Genomic DNA, 16192 nt, shown 5'->3' with positions numbered 1-16192 from the left:
CCTTCCTTATGGTCCAGCTCTCGCAGCCATATGTTACTACGGGGAACACCATTGCTTTAACTATGTGGACCTTTGTTGTCAGTGTGATGTCTCTGCTCTTAACTATTTTATCGAGATTTGTCATTGCTCTTCTTCCAAGGATTAAGCGTCTTCTGATTTCCTGACTGCAGTCAGCATCTGCAGTAATCTTCGCACCTAGGAATACAAAGTCTTTCACTGCTTCTACATTTTCTCCCTCTATTTGCCAGTTATCGATCAAGCTGGTTGCCATAATCTTGGTTTTTTTGAGGTTTAGCTGCAAACCAGCTTTTGCACTTTCTTCTTTCACCTTCATCATAAGGCTCCTCAGTTCCTCTTCGCTTTCAGCCATCAAAGTGATATCATCTGCATATCTGAGATTGTTAATGTTTCTTCCAGAGATTTTAACTCCAGCCTTGGATTCCTCAAGGCCAGCTTGTCGCATGATGTGTTCTGCATACAAGTTGAATAGGTAGGGTGAGAGGATACAGCCCTGCCGTACTCCTTTCCCAATCGTAAACCAGTCTGTTGTTCCGTGATCTGTTCCTACTGTTGCTACTTGGTCGTTATACAGATTCTTCAGGAGGCAGACAAGATGACTTGGTATCCCCATACCACTAAGAACTTGCCACAATTTGTTATGGTCCACACAGTCAAAGGCTTTAGAATAGTCAATCAAACAGAAATAGATGTTTTTCTGAAACTCCCTGGCTTTTTCCATTATCCAGCGGATATTGGCAATTTGGTCTCTAGTTCCTCTGCCTTTTCTAAACCCAGCTTGTACATCTGGCAATTCTCGCTCCATGAACTGCTGAAGTCTACCTTGCAGGATCTTGAGCATTACCTTACTGGCATGTGAAATGAGTGCCACTGTTCGATAGTTTGAACATTCTTTAGTGTTTCCCTTTTTTGGTATGGGGATATAAGTTGATTTTTTCCAGTCTGATGGCCATTCTTGTGTTTTCCAAATTTGCTGGCATATAGCATGCATTACCTTGACAGCATCATCTTGCAAGATTTTGAACAGTTCAGCTGGGATGCCGTCGTCTCCTGTTGCCTTGTTATTAGCAATGCTTCTTAAGGCCCACTCAACCTCACTCTTCAGGATGTCTGGCTCTAGCTCACTGACCACACCGTCAAAGCTATCCCCGATATTGTTATCCTTCCTATACAGGTCTTCTGTATATTCTTGCCACCTTTTCTTGATCTCTTCTTCTTCTGTTAGGTCCTTGCCATCTTTGTTTTTGATCATACCCATTTTTGCTTGGAATTTACCTCCAATGTTTCTAATTTTCTGGAAGAGGTCTCTTGTCCTTCCTATTCTATTGTCTTCTTCCACTTCCGCGCATTGCTTGTTTAAAAATAATTCCTTATCTCTTCTGGCTAACCTCTGGAATTTTGCATTTAATTGGGCATATCTCCCCCTATCACTGTTGCCTTTTGCTTTCCTTCTTTCTTGGGCTACTTCTAGTGTCTCAGCAGACAGCCATTTTGCCTTCTTGGTTTTCTCTTTCTTTGGGATGTATTTTGTTGCTGCCTCCTGAACAATGCTGCCAACTTCTGTCCAGAGTTCTTCCGGGACCCTATCTACTAAGTCCAGTCCCTTAAATCCATTCTTCACCTCCACTGCATATTCCTTAGGAATATTAGTGAGCTCATATCTAGCTGATCTGTGGGTCTTCCCTAATCTCTTTAGTATGATCCTAAATTGTGCAAGAAGAAGTTCGTGATCTGAACTACAGTCAGCTCCAGGCCTTGTTTTTACCGACTGTACAGATGTCCGCCACCTTTGGCTGCAAAGGATGTAATCAATCTGATTTCGGTGTTGTCCATCTGGTGAAGTCCATGTATAAAGCCGTCTCTTAGGTTGTTGGAAGAGAGTGTTTGTTATGCAGAGTGAATTGTCTTGGCAAAATTCTATCAGCCTATGTCCTGCTTCATTTTGTTCTCCCAGGCCATACTTACCTGTAATTCGAGGTGTCATTTGACTGCCCACCTTAGCATTCCAGTCTCCTGTGATGAAAATAACATCTCTTTTAGGCCTGTTGTCCAGTAGGTGCTGCAGATCCTCATAGAACTGCTCTACTTCAGCTTCTTCAGCATTTGTGGTTGGGGCGTATATTTGGATCACTGTGATGTTAGATGGCTTGCCCTGAATTCAAATTGAGATCATTCTGTCGTTTTTTGGGTTGTATCCAAGCACTGCTTTAGCCACTTTACTATTAATTATGAAGGCTACTCCATTTCTTCTGTGGTCCTCTTGTCCACAGTAGTAGATCTGGTGGTCATTTGATGTGAAGTGGCCCATTCCAGTCCATTTCAGTTCACTGACGCCCAGAATGTCTATCTTTAATCTTGACATCTCACCAATAACCACATCCAATTTGCCCTGGCTCATAGATCTTACATTCCAGGTTCCAATGGTGTGTTGATCCTTAGAACATCGAATTGCTCTAGAGAAGGTTATCTAAGCCTTCCAAATAAAGGAAAAATGGTACATAAGACAATATGAATTTCCACAGAAACTGGAGAATACTAACTTTGAAGAACTTATTATATTGTAAATAGGATCTTAAGAGTCTGGGATTCATACTATAGTTACAAATCAAGGCATGTATGTTTATATATGTAGATATCACTTATCAACTAAGTGAAATAAAGTTCTCTAATGTACTCCCCAGGGAATGAAAGTAAGCTACTGTTTAGGATGTGCTTTCATTCTGTTCTTCCACTTTTCTACATCTCTTATCTGCCAGATTAGGCTTTATTTTCTAAAGGACGTTGGGTCATAGAAAGCACCTTTCTGTTTTTCCTGTATGAGTAATGGGAAGAAAGAATTATATCTTAATTCTAAATACATTTTCTAGAAGAAAAGCTACGTAATTTTAGCAAAACTTCTAAAGGAAGGAGAGAAAGAGGTGAAGCAAATTAATTGAAGTGTTTCTATTCAGTGGCTTACAGTTTGTTCCTTTGTTTCCTATTTCACATTTATAAATGCTGACAAATCGTTGGACAATAACTCTGAAAGCCCAGGAATCTGCATGCATGTCAGAATTAAGGAGTATGGGAGTACTCAATATCTTTTTGAGGAGAAAGCAGAGACATTTAGTGGTTGCCATTAGTCATCCTCAAGAATGAATTTTATAAACTGGTTGTTCATTTGTTTTTCAGATTCAGCTTCATCCTGTAATTGATGGTTTGGTACACGATGTTATTAATTTGGCCTTCAAGCACTTTAAATACAAAGAAGGGTAAGGCTTTTTCTTGTACTATATGAAATCTCACAGATTTAGACCACACTGGCATGAATAGTTACTTTAGTTTAGTGGTTAACTCCTGGCAGTATAGAATGTGGAGTCTAAATTTTGGGAGTAAAGACCTCCTTTTAGAATCAGTAACTGTTCTGCCTTCTTTTAGAGAATTTCATTTGGTATTAGAGCATAAGTGTCCCCTCATAAATTTACTATTTTTATAAGTCCCAGGCAAATAGAAAATTCCTATTTAATTCTATAATGCAGGCATACCATTCCCCCTGTTTCCGGTTGAACAGTCTTTATTGTAGAGAAGGCTTACTCTTTTGCAAGTACAGTGTGAAGAAATCTGCGGTATCCTTACAAGATTTGTCAGGTCAAATCAAAATTTCATGGCGTTTACTAACTCTATTCCTTTCCCATGCCTTATTGCTGGTGCATCACCATAATAAATATTGATTTTATTTATAAGGTTTGCGACATTGTGTAAAATTAGATTTTTATGGGGCAACTACTCTTTATATACTAAGCCAGGTTTCGCACACTATGGGGCTAATGCTCTTTATATACTAAGCCAGGTTCACACAGCTGAGCCATAGTCCACTACATCTGGGTACGCACTATATACAAAATCAAAACCAAAACCAAACAAACCACTACATGGGTAAACCAGGCCTAAGCGTGTCTGTCCATTCTTGAATAGCAAGAATACCTAAAGATTATTGGTCATATGAAGCTAAACTCACTGTGGAATTTATTTATGAATGTTTTAAAATCCTATATTTTGTTAACTTTTAACATATCCCTTGTTAGGTATCTAGGTCCCAACACTGGAAATATGCACATTGTTGCAGATCTCTATGCTGAGGTAATAGGGGTGCTAGCACAAGCAAAGTAAGTATATTTAAATAATCAAAATATGAGATTGTTTTCACTCAGAAAGCCTGATGCTTCAGTGAGAAGCTTGTGTGTATATAGACTGTATGTGCATATGCGTTTTCAGCCTTTGTAGGAATAGTTCCTTTCCATTCGTAAATGCTTTGTTGCTCTATATCAACCTGTGTCTTGATGTAGAGAACTATATGATCTCAAAAAGTAGTTTCTGCAGCTAGTTAAGTAGTTCTAAATGTTACAATTTTCTTCCGCTGATATTATCTTTAGAAGCTCAAGAGCAGGGAGTTAAGGGCAATGTTCCCTCAGAATAATCTTCCAGGGGTGCCAGAACCTGAAGTGTGTGAGGTCATCTCCAGGTTTCTTAAATGTCCTTAATAACACACTCTGTCTTTCTTCTTTCATCCTATATTATGGGTTGCTGGGGAGAAGCAGGCTGATCCAACCAGAGAGATGAACTTGGATCCCTTGGAGGGTCTCCCTACCATTCCTACTGCTCTGTCTTTTTCTATATTTTCCTCTATTTTTAACTCTCACCTTCTTCCCTTCTCTGGGCTGTCCCACCATGTAAAATTAGGCTGAGGGCTCACCTCTGGGCTAAAAGAACAGAAAGGAATTTTAAAGACAAATTAATTTAGGAAATCTGAAAGTGGCATTTTGACATTTAGCTGTGATTATTCATTTAATTGAGGGACGCGGTGGCGCTGCGGGTTAAACCGCTGAGCTGTCGATTGGAAGGTCGGCGGTTCGAAACCGCGCGGCGGGGTGAGCTCCCGTTGCTCGTCCCAGCTCCTGCTCACCTAGCAGTTCGAAAACATGCAAATGTGAGTAGATCAATAGGTACCGCTTCGGCGGGAAGGTAACGGCGTTCCGAGTCGTCATGCTGGCCACATGACCCGGAAGTGTCTATGACAACGCCGGCTCCAAGGCTTAGAAACGGAGATGAGCACCGCCCCCTAGAGTCGGACACGACTGGACTTTACGTCAAGGGAAACCTTTACCTTTACCTATTCATTTAATTAATGCATTATAAAGCTGAAGGATTTTTGAGGTGAAAACTGAAAAGAGAAATGTGTTATGACTACATTGTTTACCTATTGATTGTCCTTGATTTAAAAAGTCTATATTATTTTTGGAAATATTACCAATCTAATGATTAATTTAATAATTAATTATAATTATTAATTTAAATAAATTAATTTTAATGCTACAGGTAGTTTGCAACTCGTTTTTTTCCCCTAAGAAATTAGTAATGAGAGTTTCATAAAGTAGGAAATTTCTATATATATTCTTTGAAAAATGTATGTAACCTTTCTTTGAATGTTACTCCTTTTTCATCATAAAGTTAAATTTTGAAAAGGAAAACTTTGTGTTTCATGGGAGGTCTAGAACTTGTTAGATCTCATTGTATCCATTTGATTTAGGATGTGACATTGAAGACTTCATTGTCCATGCATATGATGGTGGCTTTTCTTTTCCACTTGCCATAAAACATTTCACAGATCTTGTAGGAGTTCTAGAAGAAAAACTCTTTTGTACTACAAAAAGTCCACTTTGTTGCTAGACTTTTGTTTAATTGGTCTTATTTATTTAGATTTATTTATTTATTTAGATTTAGATGCCACTTCCAAGGCAACTCTGGGCAGCTCAGATTCAAAACAAATATATAAGATATTATGTATAGTAAAAAGTATAAACATCTGTCTTGCTGTCAAACATCTATTTTGAAAGAAGCATCGTATAATTTTGTTTTGCTTATTTTTAGATTTCCAGCTGTGAAGAAAAAATTTATGGCAGAATTAAAAGAGCTGCGGCATAAGGAGCAGAATCCTTACATGGTTCAAAGCATTATCAGTCTAATCATGGGGATGAAATTCTTCCGTATTAAGATGTACCCTGTGGAAGATTTTGAAGCCTCTCTTCAGTTTTTGCAGGTAGCAAAGTTCCATATTGGGAGGAAGGCTCTCCTTTTTTATACAAAGAAACCTACGTGCTTCACAAGTCCTTGGAGTTTAGTAACTAATTTCAGGGACATTTTACTCACTGCTCAGATAGTAATGAAAACTGGAGAATAAGACATGCCTATCATATAATGATGACTGAAAAAAGTATTTTCATGTGATTGCTGTTACTCACAAAGTTTGCTTCTATTTTTGTATTTGGCAGATTATTATTCACTGTTACTGTATTGGATTTAATTTGGAGTAAGACCCTTGGATACAGCAGGAGCTACTTTTGACTAAGCATGCATAAATTTGCACTGCTTCATAAATAAAATCGTAAAGTAAAATGAAGGCAAAAAATGCTTCATATTTTAAGAAGTAGCAGCTTTGTCACAAAAATACAAATATTCTTGTCCTATTTATGCAACTTTCTTTTCTATTTCTCTTTATTCCAGGAATGTGCACATTATTTTCTTGAAGTTAAAGACAAAGATATCAAACATGCATTAGCGGGCTTGTTTGTTGAAATTCTTGTCCCAGTAGCTGCCGTAAGTTCTTGTTTGATTACTCACTCATCATGAAAGTCCCCTGATGATATACCTAATATCAAAGAGCTGGTAATAAGTTAAAATACATAAAACTTGAAAACTATAGTCTGATGTTAAAATAGAATTAAAGTAGCATGTTGACCAAAGCTAAATTGATACAAAAGTTAAACTAAAAATAAACAATTAAAAATTGCAAGCTAATTGAAACGGTTGTGTTTTAAAGTCTTCTTGGGCAGACATGGGCAGCAGTCCCTGTATTGCATTGGGAATTGAGACTTGGGGCTACCATAGAGAAAGTCTGGCCCTAAATAACAACTAGGCCGACCAGCTTGCACTGAAAGTGGGCCTCTTGTGGATTATTTTAGTGATTGATGGGGATTGCAGAAGCATTCTATCAGTGTCCTGGGCCCAAGCTATTTAGGACTTTAAAGATAATAAGTGACATAATTCACTATATCCATAAACAAATAAACAGCCAGTGTTAACACTTCAAAATTGGTGCAATGTGGTCTGCCCTGGCAGCAGTGTTTTGCACCAGTTGAAATTTCTGAGTAAAACACAAGGGCAGCCCTAAAAAAGATGATTACAAATGTAAAGCCTGGGGGCTAAAGGTATATGTACAATTGTTTTAGATCATTATTATTTAAGATATGATGCAGGTAAGGTATCAGCTGAAGCTGATCAAAAGTGTTTTTGGGCACAGACTTCACTTCAAGGATCAGGGCAAAAATCAGATCAAGAATCACTCCCTAGCTGCATACTGTGTCTATTCTTTCTACCTCATCTTGGACAGGTAGATCTATCAGAGTCCCTAGAATTATGATCCACCACAATGCCTTCCCTGGATTCAGTTTGCTTTCCTTTGTTTAGCCTCTGACTGTCTGTAGGCAGCATTCTCTTTTATATGAGTATCCAAGCTGTATTAGAAAATCTGACTTGAGATAGAATGTTAGGCTATTTCAAATCTCTCTCCAGGCTGTTAAAAATGAAGTGAATGTTCCCTGTCTGAGGAACTTCGTTGAAAGTCTCTATGATACAACACTCGAACTCTCTTCACGAAAGAAGCATTCACTGGTTAGTAATGTTGAAGTTAATGTCTTTTATAAAAAGTGTGTTTAGGCAATTTTTTTTCTTAAAAGGCCTTCTGAAATTTTTCCGACATTATGTCCCTGTATCTGATTCCATTGACGATAATTTATTGGAAGGTTTTAATATAAGTGCCTCTCTTTCTGTCAGTATATGCATAAACTGTCTTTATCTATTTGTGTCATATCTAGTCATTGTTGATTTCTGGCTATTAAAAAATCACGATTATTTCACTTCTATATCAGATATGCTCCAATGATTATCATAAAGCTAGGAAAAGGAAGGGGTGTGCACAAAAAAGTGCAGAGTAATAAAGCATTTGTCCATGAATAATCGGTGTCCTTAATAAACTGACCAATATATGACTTCTTTTAAAACAGTAGTTTTCTTTCTTGTCTCTAAATATAATTATACTTTTTGTGAAATAGTAGCATAGACATTTAGTTTTGGAGAAGTATAGCAGAGATGAAGATATGAGTAAATCTGATGCACTGAGTCTTAGCATTTCCTCCATTTGGATTCACTGAGTCTTAGCATTTCTGTCTTTCATTGGATTATATTAATTTTGTGGGTTAATCATTCCCAAGCCTTGGACTCCTACAACAATTACTTTCAATATCTTGAGTAAAGTAGCTGGTGGGGGGTGGAGAGAAGCTTCTGCATTCATTAATAGCTCAGTAAATATTGGGCAGCAATGGTAAATCTTACCACTTTTACAATTTTATTTACATTGATAAGACCGTTATCTCTTCATTTTGCTAAATAGTTGTTAAAATGTATCAATGAAGCTTGCAAATATGAATATATTATGAGTCAAGTTTTGGAACACTGTAAGAAAATAATCTGAGAGTGCCTTGGACTGCAAGAAGATCAAACCAGTCCATACTCTAGGAAATAAAGCCAGACTGCTCACTTGAGGGAATGATATTAAAGGCAAAACTGAAATACTTTGGCCACATAATGAGAAGACAGGACACCCTGGAGAAGATGCTGATGCTAGGGAGAGTGGAGGGCAAAAGGAAGAGGGGCCGACCAAGGGCAAGATGGATGGATGATATTCTAGAGATGATGGACTCGTCCCTGGGGGAGCTGGGGGTGTTGACGACTGACAGGAAGCTCTGGCGTGGGCTGGTCCATGAAGTCACGAAGAGTCGGAAGCGACTAAACGAATAAACAACAACAAGAAGAAAATAATCATGCTTAATGTGAAGAAAGTAATCACTTTTAAGTCTAACCAAGGTCATTTGGAGCGATTTAGACACATGCTTAACTCTAGAAATTACAGTATAAGAACATAAGATGTGGTTCTCTGACTAGATCATGTCCATTGGCAAGATTAATTGAAAGCGAATGGCACTTTAAGAAAATGAAAGGTACTTTCTGATATTTCTATTTAAATTAGATTTCACATTGAAGGAGGTAGATTTAGTATTAAAATTTAAGTTAGTGAACTAAATGTTCATGAGATTTATTTATACTGGAACATTTATTTTGTTTCTAATATTTAGATTTGGAAAGCATTAAATTGGGGTGTGGTAAAAGACTGGAATGAAGAACACAAACTATAAAGGATATTGGTTAGTTAGTTAGTTCTTCTGCACTAAGGATCAGAAGAACACAAAATAATAACAGTGACAAGTACCATATAGCACCAATCCTCCAGTGATTTCTAGGCAAAACAGAAAAGTTTTATACTAAACTATTATTATGAGACACTAACCAAGACATAACAAGGACAGTTGCCATCTGTTGTTTGGCAGCAGTGAAGACACAACATCATCTGACACCCTCAACTAATTGTAATTTTGTTCTGTAATTTATATTTTAAACTTCATTTTTCTGATCAAAGATTGTAATAAAAGATTTTGATTTGATTTTGATAACAGTGACGAAAGGGTTTGGATTTAAATAGTTTTGTTTAACACTGAGTGTGTAATCCTACTGAACATAGTGGATTTTCTCCAGAGTACATATAAATCACTTTGTACTGTAAAGCAATCATACTTCGCTTTTCTAGCTTCTAAGCAAAACAAAAAAGGAAAAAGAAAAAGAAACACCTCAATTAAATGTGGAGGGTAGAATGTTTGGAAAGTGGGACAAAAAAACTACCCAAATAGGCATTTTGGATCATCTAGCTTTCCCCTTTGCACTTGACCTGCAAATTGTGGCCTCTTTTATTTCTTAATACAATATTTTAATTGAAAACGAAACTTTAAGAATAGCTTTTAAGTGAAAATAGTTGAAATGTCATAGGAAAGTTAGAAATTTCTATGACCATATAAGGAACAGTCATTTTGCTAAGCTATTTCCAGTAACAGAGCCAAATAAAATACAATTCTAAGAAAAACATTTATTTAGTGGCTCATTATTATATAAAATGGGATGAAGAAATGCCAGTTGTTTGAAAAAGAACTCAAACTGCTTCTTTGTCACTAGCATGAATATATTTGTTAATTTATCCATTAAAGCCATGGGCCACTTTAGTCTATACAATTGCTCTATTCTGTGGGAATCCGAATACATGACAGCAGATTCTTAACATTCAACAAGTCTGATTGGTGCAATAATTTGCAGCTTACTGCAATTTGTCATAGGAATGTTATATCATTCTGCTCTCTGTTGCTGCATAATGTTGGACCATATTTCAGGTGTTCTGGATAGTGCTAGATAGAAGTATTTTATTATTCAATTGTAAACCTATTCCTACATTTATACAAAGTAATCACAAGGAATCGTAATAGTTAAACTTTTAAAAAATCATAATATTTTTTTTTTAAAGAAACATTGTTTGAATGCTGTGTTTATATTGCCTGATGCATTTGATGTAACCCAGGAGAAAGATGGGTCTAAGATTCCTTGTAGATTTGATGGTAAATTAGTTTGTTGTCATTCAAATAATCTTGTATTGCTTTTCTCCCCTATTTAGGCTTTGTATCCTCTAGTAACATGCCTGCTTTGTGTCAGTCAGAAGCAGTTCTTTCTAAATAGATGGCATATTTTCCTCAACAACTGCCTGTCCAATCTCAAAGTTAGTATTTTTTATTTGCTCTGTCGTTAGCTCTGGGTATATGTAACTTGAACCTGCCAACATTATCTGTACAATCTTGGATCTCTAATTTAGAGGCTTCCTTGCAAATCAATACATGGTTTTACTGTCTGTAATATATGATTCTAGAATGTCTCTTATGCATTTTACTAAACTATGGTTTAACTACGGTTTACTAAAATGCAGTTTCTGAGTTCATACAGTACATTAGGCTATAAAACTCAGTTTACAAATTACAATTGCTAGGTTCATAGATCTCATGCTAAAACAAATCAAACACATTTCATTATGAATTAGCAAGTTCAATAAACCCAGCCTGTGTAATTCTCAAGCTTAAGTTACTTTTTGTTGGCTTATTAACTGGACCCTGTCCCACATTTCATGACCACTGAGACTTGCTCTTGTAATGTGCACTTTCTGGTTAATGTTATAAATGCTGATAGATTGGATAAAATACTTTGCAGAAAGGTAAATTCAATTTTATTTATTAAAAGAATTTTAATTAATTGTGCAGTAGATAATAGAGATTTTTTTAGCTGCCATTTTTAAAGTGATGTTTTTAATGCTAATATTGGCTTTTATATAATAGTCATAGACCAGTTATATGCTTGAGGTATGAAATACTCACATCAGCTTGCCATTTAAAAGAAAAATCCTGTCTGCAAGTCAGTTTGCTCAGCTGCCTTTAAAAGGACACTTTGTAAATGATGTGGTGTTTGTCTAGCAGATTCTTTGGCTTCTATCACACTTTAAAGTTAGATTTCAGACTTTGGTGGCAAGACAAAGCCAAAGACATAATTATCCATACAAAACTTTAATCTTAAGAGATTAAACTATTCATACAAGTGAACATCACCAGTAAGAATATTTCTGATTACAATGGCTGAGATGCTTTCTTCACTTTTAAGATATATAGACAAGACCTGTTCCAGCTTACCCAATGCTACAGTGCAAAAGTGGTGCCTTTTCTCATATTTGTTGAATTTATGTATACATATGTCAAGCTAGAAGCATCATAATTTTAAACACACTAAACATTTGTCTGTCACCTATTTCACTCTCTTACAGAGAGAGATGCCCATGCATTACTTTTATCAAAGGTAATTGATATGAAAGTAGTACCTTTATTTTTAAAAAATTTGCAACATTTGTATCCAAACCCAATCCAAAGATTCTGGGCAGCTCATATTTATAAAACAACTAAAACAATCCAGTATAAAATCTGCACCAATTCAATTGTTCTTAAAAAACCCAGATTTACAATAAAAAACATTAAAATCAAATTTAAATTACCAGCCACCTTGCAAGACCTTCTGTTGGCCTGCAAAAGCTTGACGAGAAAATACTGTTCTAGCTGCCATCTGGACAGCTGGCAGAGAGGGGGCCATTCCCACCTCAGGGGGCAAGTTCTTCCATGAGAATTGCTAAATCTATCTCAATCTCACTAAAAAACAGTGCCCAATTGTAGCACTAAAAGATGCATGCAGATGAAAAGTGCAGATTTTTGTGCTTTCATTATTGTGTCTTACTTCCTTTCCATCAGAATTCTAAAGACTCAAAGGAAAAAAAAAAAAATATGGATAAGCATGCCATAAGAACATAGCCCAAATACTTTGGCGTTCATGTCTCTCTTGGCACAAAGTTGTCTACACTGAAGGGCATTTTTTTTTTTCTCTCACAGAAACCCAAAAAGGACCATAATCTATATTTTGTAGATTTGTCAGCCTTAATAGTTGTCATAGAAATTAGAAATAAGTTGCCCTTTTTTCACGTTCCATTCATAAAAATACAGTTCTTTTAAGATTTAGTAGCTATATGAAATATTCAAGAAACTAGTGGTAGAATCTATTTAGGCAGGTCTTTTGCTTTAATAAACCAAGATTATGGTATATTCATGATTTTTGCTGTTTTTAGAACAAGGATCCCAAAATGGCTCGAGTTGCACTGGAATCTCTCTACAGACTACTGTGGGTTTATATGATTAGAATTAAATGTGAAAGCAATACAACTACCCAAAGGTAAAGTTATATATTCATGTTTCATTTCAATGTAATGTAATATAGTTGGCAAATCACTAAAGCTACCTTCAATCAAAGTCATCCAAAGGTATAATTAGTGCCATATGATGCAAAGGAAGGGATAAAATATCTATGAGTTACGTTTTGATATATATCCTTGGCATGTTTGTAAGTTATGGTTTGGTAAATATACATTCACCATATATATCTGTCACTTTTTAGTCATTATGCATATATCCTTTTATTTAAGTACACTTACTGCAGTGTCAGTATTACAGTATGTTCCTTACACAGGCATTATCTTTTTGTTTCAATTTTAGCAAATCTTAGAATGCACTAGGCAGAATGTCACACTGTCTTTGAATCTAGAAAAAAATATTTTGTCCATTATTAATATTTTTCTTCTAGGATTTTTATAAACTATTTCCAAAAGTTTAATTAAGGTGGCATAAATAAATATTGCAAGAAATGAACTTGTCACAATGGTGTTTTCTTTTTTTAAATTTTACAGTCGGCTTATAACAATCATCGCCACCCTTTTTCCAAAAGGTTCCCGAGGTGTGGTACCAAGAGACATGCCTCTGAACATTTTTGTGAAAATTATACAGTTTATTGCACAGGTTTGAAAAACTTTTATGCTTTTTAAGCAATGGAATGTTTTATTAAGTTTTACGTTATGTTTCCTCCACTTTACATGTCTGAGTTTTGCTTCTTTAGTTATAACATGTTTAAATAATCAGTTTCAGCTTTAGTTGGATGTACTATAAGAAATTCTCACACTGAAAACTACACTGAATTCTGGTAATGGGTTGGATACATCTCAGTTATATCTATCAGGATCAGGCATTTATTTTCTTTCAGTTCTGCACAGGATGCAATTAAGAGACTAGTAAAGTAGTAGACAAATATCCCTCTTCCTCTGCTTCACAATTTTCTAGATAGGCAGTAACTTCCATTCATTGTTTATGTAGAAAGTCTTGTTATAGATGAGGTCTTGTTAAAATAAGTTGGAGTTCCATGTTGAATTGGAACTCTGATCATTCCACTGAGATTAACATCTGAAGAGCAACAAATGTTATTATATGTTCATATATAATATATATTTTGCTGTAGGAACGTTTGGATTTCGCAATGAAAGAAATTATTTTTGATTTCCTTTGTGTTGGAAAGCCAGCAAAAGCATTTAGTCTCAATCCAGAGGTACGGTATCATTATTAATATATTTTTGCATATTTAAAAAAAATTATCACATGGCTTTAGTTGTCTTTAAGAGAAAAGCAAAGAAAGTGGGAAACTGTTATCTAGTCGTCTTAAACTTTGTTTTGGCACAAGGAGATCAATTCTCATCTGTATCATTCATCGAGTTCCTAATTGCAGTTTCACACTACCTAAGCACATGTTTTTACAGTACTCTACAAATATGGAACAATTCCATTTAATTCATAGAGATTTATTTATTTATTTATGAAATTTATATGGCTGCCCAACATAAACAAATAATCCTGGATAGCTAACAATACAGACCCATAAAGCAATTAAAATGCAATTAAAAGCAGACATAATAATTAACAAAATACAAAAGCTAAGGCATTTCACACATTACCCTTAATCACAGACTTGCCTATACTGTGTTAGACTCTGTTATCACCCCTACACCTGAGGGAAAGGTGAAAGCCAACTGTATTGGGGCTGTCCAAATCTCCATGGGAGGCTGTTCTATAGGGCAGGCACTACAACAGAGAAGGCTTGTCTCTTATATAATGTTGTGTTGACAAAAGTAAGGAAGACAGAAAAGACTGGGGAAAAAAAAGACTTTGGCTTGTTTGCTAGTTGTAACACATTTTTAAAAATTATACAAATACTCTGTATGTATTATACTGCTAGTTTCTTGAATAACTAGTTACTCCAATAAATGTTTGTTACGAATTTGTTAACCATGCAAATGAAGTCATATACTGTATGTTCTGAACTAAAAGGAGCTGGGATTTGTCTTTACCACCCCACTATTTCACACAACCATTTCCACATTAATATACTCTTGTCAGTCCTCCTCAATTCTCATTGGAATCTAAGTTCACCTATGGAACATGTCCTTTGGAAACTTTTGGAGATACTGCATTGATCTCCAGCTATTTTCAGTGTAATCTCTTCAGGTCAGGTGAGAGTAAAGGATGGATCAGTGCTAACCACATAATTGTTATTTTGCTTTCATCATCCATCCATCAAATTTGCAGAGAATGAATATTGGTCTGAGAGCTTTCTTGGTTATTGCGGATAGCTTGCAACAAAAAGATGGAGAGCCTCCAATGCCTGTTACTGGAGCTGTGCTGCCTTCAGGAAACACACTACGGGTGAAGAAAACTTACTTGAGCAAAACTCTCACAGAGGAGGAAGCTAAAATGATAGGCAAGTATCAGATATGACTTCTGTCTGTTCACAAATATATATGAGAGCCTGACCCAAATTTCACCAACATTGCTAGCCCTGAGGATTCATTTCATTGTTGAATTGAGTATATCCAAATGCTTCTTTTGGAGAATGCAGCTTGAGGGAAGTTGAATCACAGTCTGGTTGCCTGGGGACAAGTTGCCAGTAGCAACTAAAAATTATGCAAATACTATAGTAACATAATATATAACCCATTTAGTATGGTGGACTGTTTGTTTTTTGCATTTAATTTCTCCAGAATTTAACTCTGGCAGAATAGGACTAGTAATTATTAATCTATATAGCCAAAATAGGAATCACATGAAATAACTGTTCATAATGTGATCTTCACATGATTAATATTAAGCTATAATTACTGGAGAAGAAATAAAGCAATATTATAGAAGAAAGATCTGTCAGTGGCCATTTGTTAGACTAGTTGGAGTATCAGTCCTTTGCTTGAGCATGTCTTGAATGTAAATACAAGAAAAGGGATAGTAGTAAATCACATTGTCTCATTACAGCATGCTGATAGAAATTCTAGGGCATTACTGAAGAGATGATACTGGACTAGCCCTTAAATTTGATCCAGTATGGTTCTTAGAAATGTTTCCCTCTTTAGAGCTGATTGAACAATCAGTTGAGACAACTAATCCTAAAAGTCCTCAAAAGTCCTGTGCTGATATAATACAAAGCAAAGCAATGTTTCTCTGAGCATTTTATATGGTTCTATTCAGAATTTCATTAAAAATGCTTAGGGTTTAAAGCAGTTTGCTCTAAATTCAAACATACCCCTTTGTATTACTATATTAGTTAATTGGTTAGCTTAAAAGTTAATGAGTATTAATTCTATGCTAAACTCCATAGTTTGGGAACAGAATATTCTGGTGACACCTGAAATTCCCATTTTTCTACCAGAATTCTTGGATAAGTCTGATCCAATACAGTTCAACATTTTCTGGGA

At 35.8% G+C, this 16192-nt stretch overlaps 1 protein-coding gene across 2 annotated transcripts in view; it reads left to right on the top strand.

Moving 5' to 3' along the window:
• FRY (FRY microtubule binding protein) overlaps nt 1-16192 on the top strand; it is a 150085-nt gene that overhangs the window by 44560 nt on the left and 89333 nt on the right. For both annotated transcript variants that reach the window (XM_063305708.1, XM_063305709.1), the window contains exons 6-15: nt 3190-3269; nt 4083-4163; nt 5926-6094; nt 6559-6651; nt 7627-7725; nt 10664-10765; nt 12698-12801; nt 13313-13421; nt 13915-14001; nt 15036-15207. In XM_063305708.1, the coding sequence (XP_063161778.1) occupies nt 3190-3269; nt 4083-4163; nt 5926-6094; nt 6559-6651; nt 7627-7725; nt 10664-10765; nt 12698-12801; nt 13313-13421; nt 13915-14001; nt 15036-15207 (1096 nt within the window). The remainder of the gene's footprint in view (nt 1-3189; nt 3270-4082; nt 4164-5925; nt 6095-6558; nt 6652-7626; nt 7726-10663; nt 10766-12697; nt 12802-13312; nt 13422-13914; nt 14002-15035; nt 15208-16192) is intronic.

This window comes from Candoia aspera, chromosome 5, assembly GCF_035149785.1.
Source record: "Candoia aspera isolate rCanAsp1 chromosome 5, rCanAsp1.hap2, whole genome shotgun sequence".
Classification (NCBI taxonomy): Eukaryota; Metazoa; Chordata; class Lepidosauria; order Squamata; family Boidae; genus Candoia; species Candoia aspera.
This window is presented reverse-complemented; position numbering and strand designations above follow the sequence as displayed.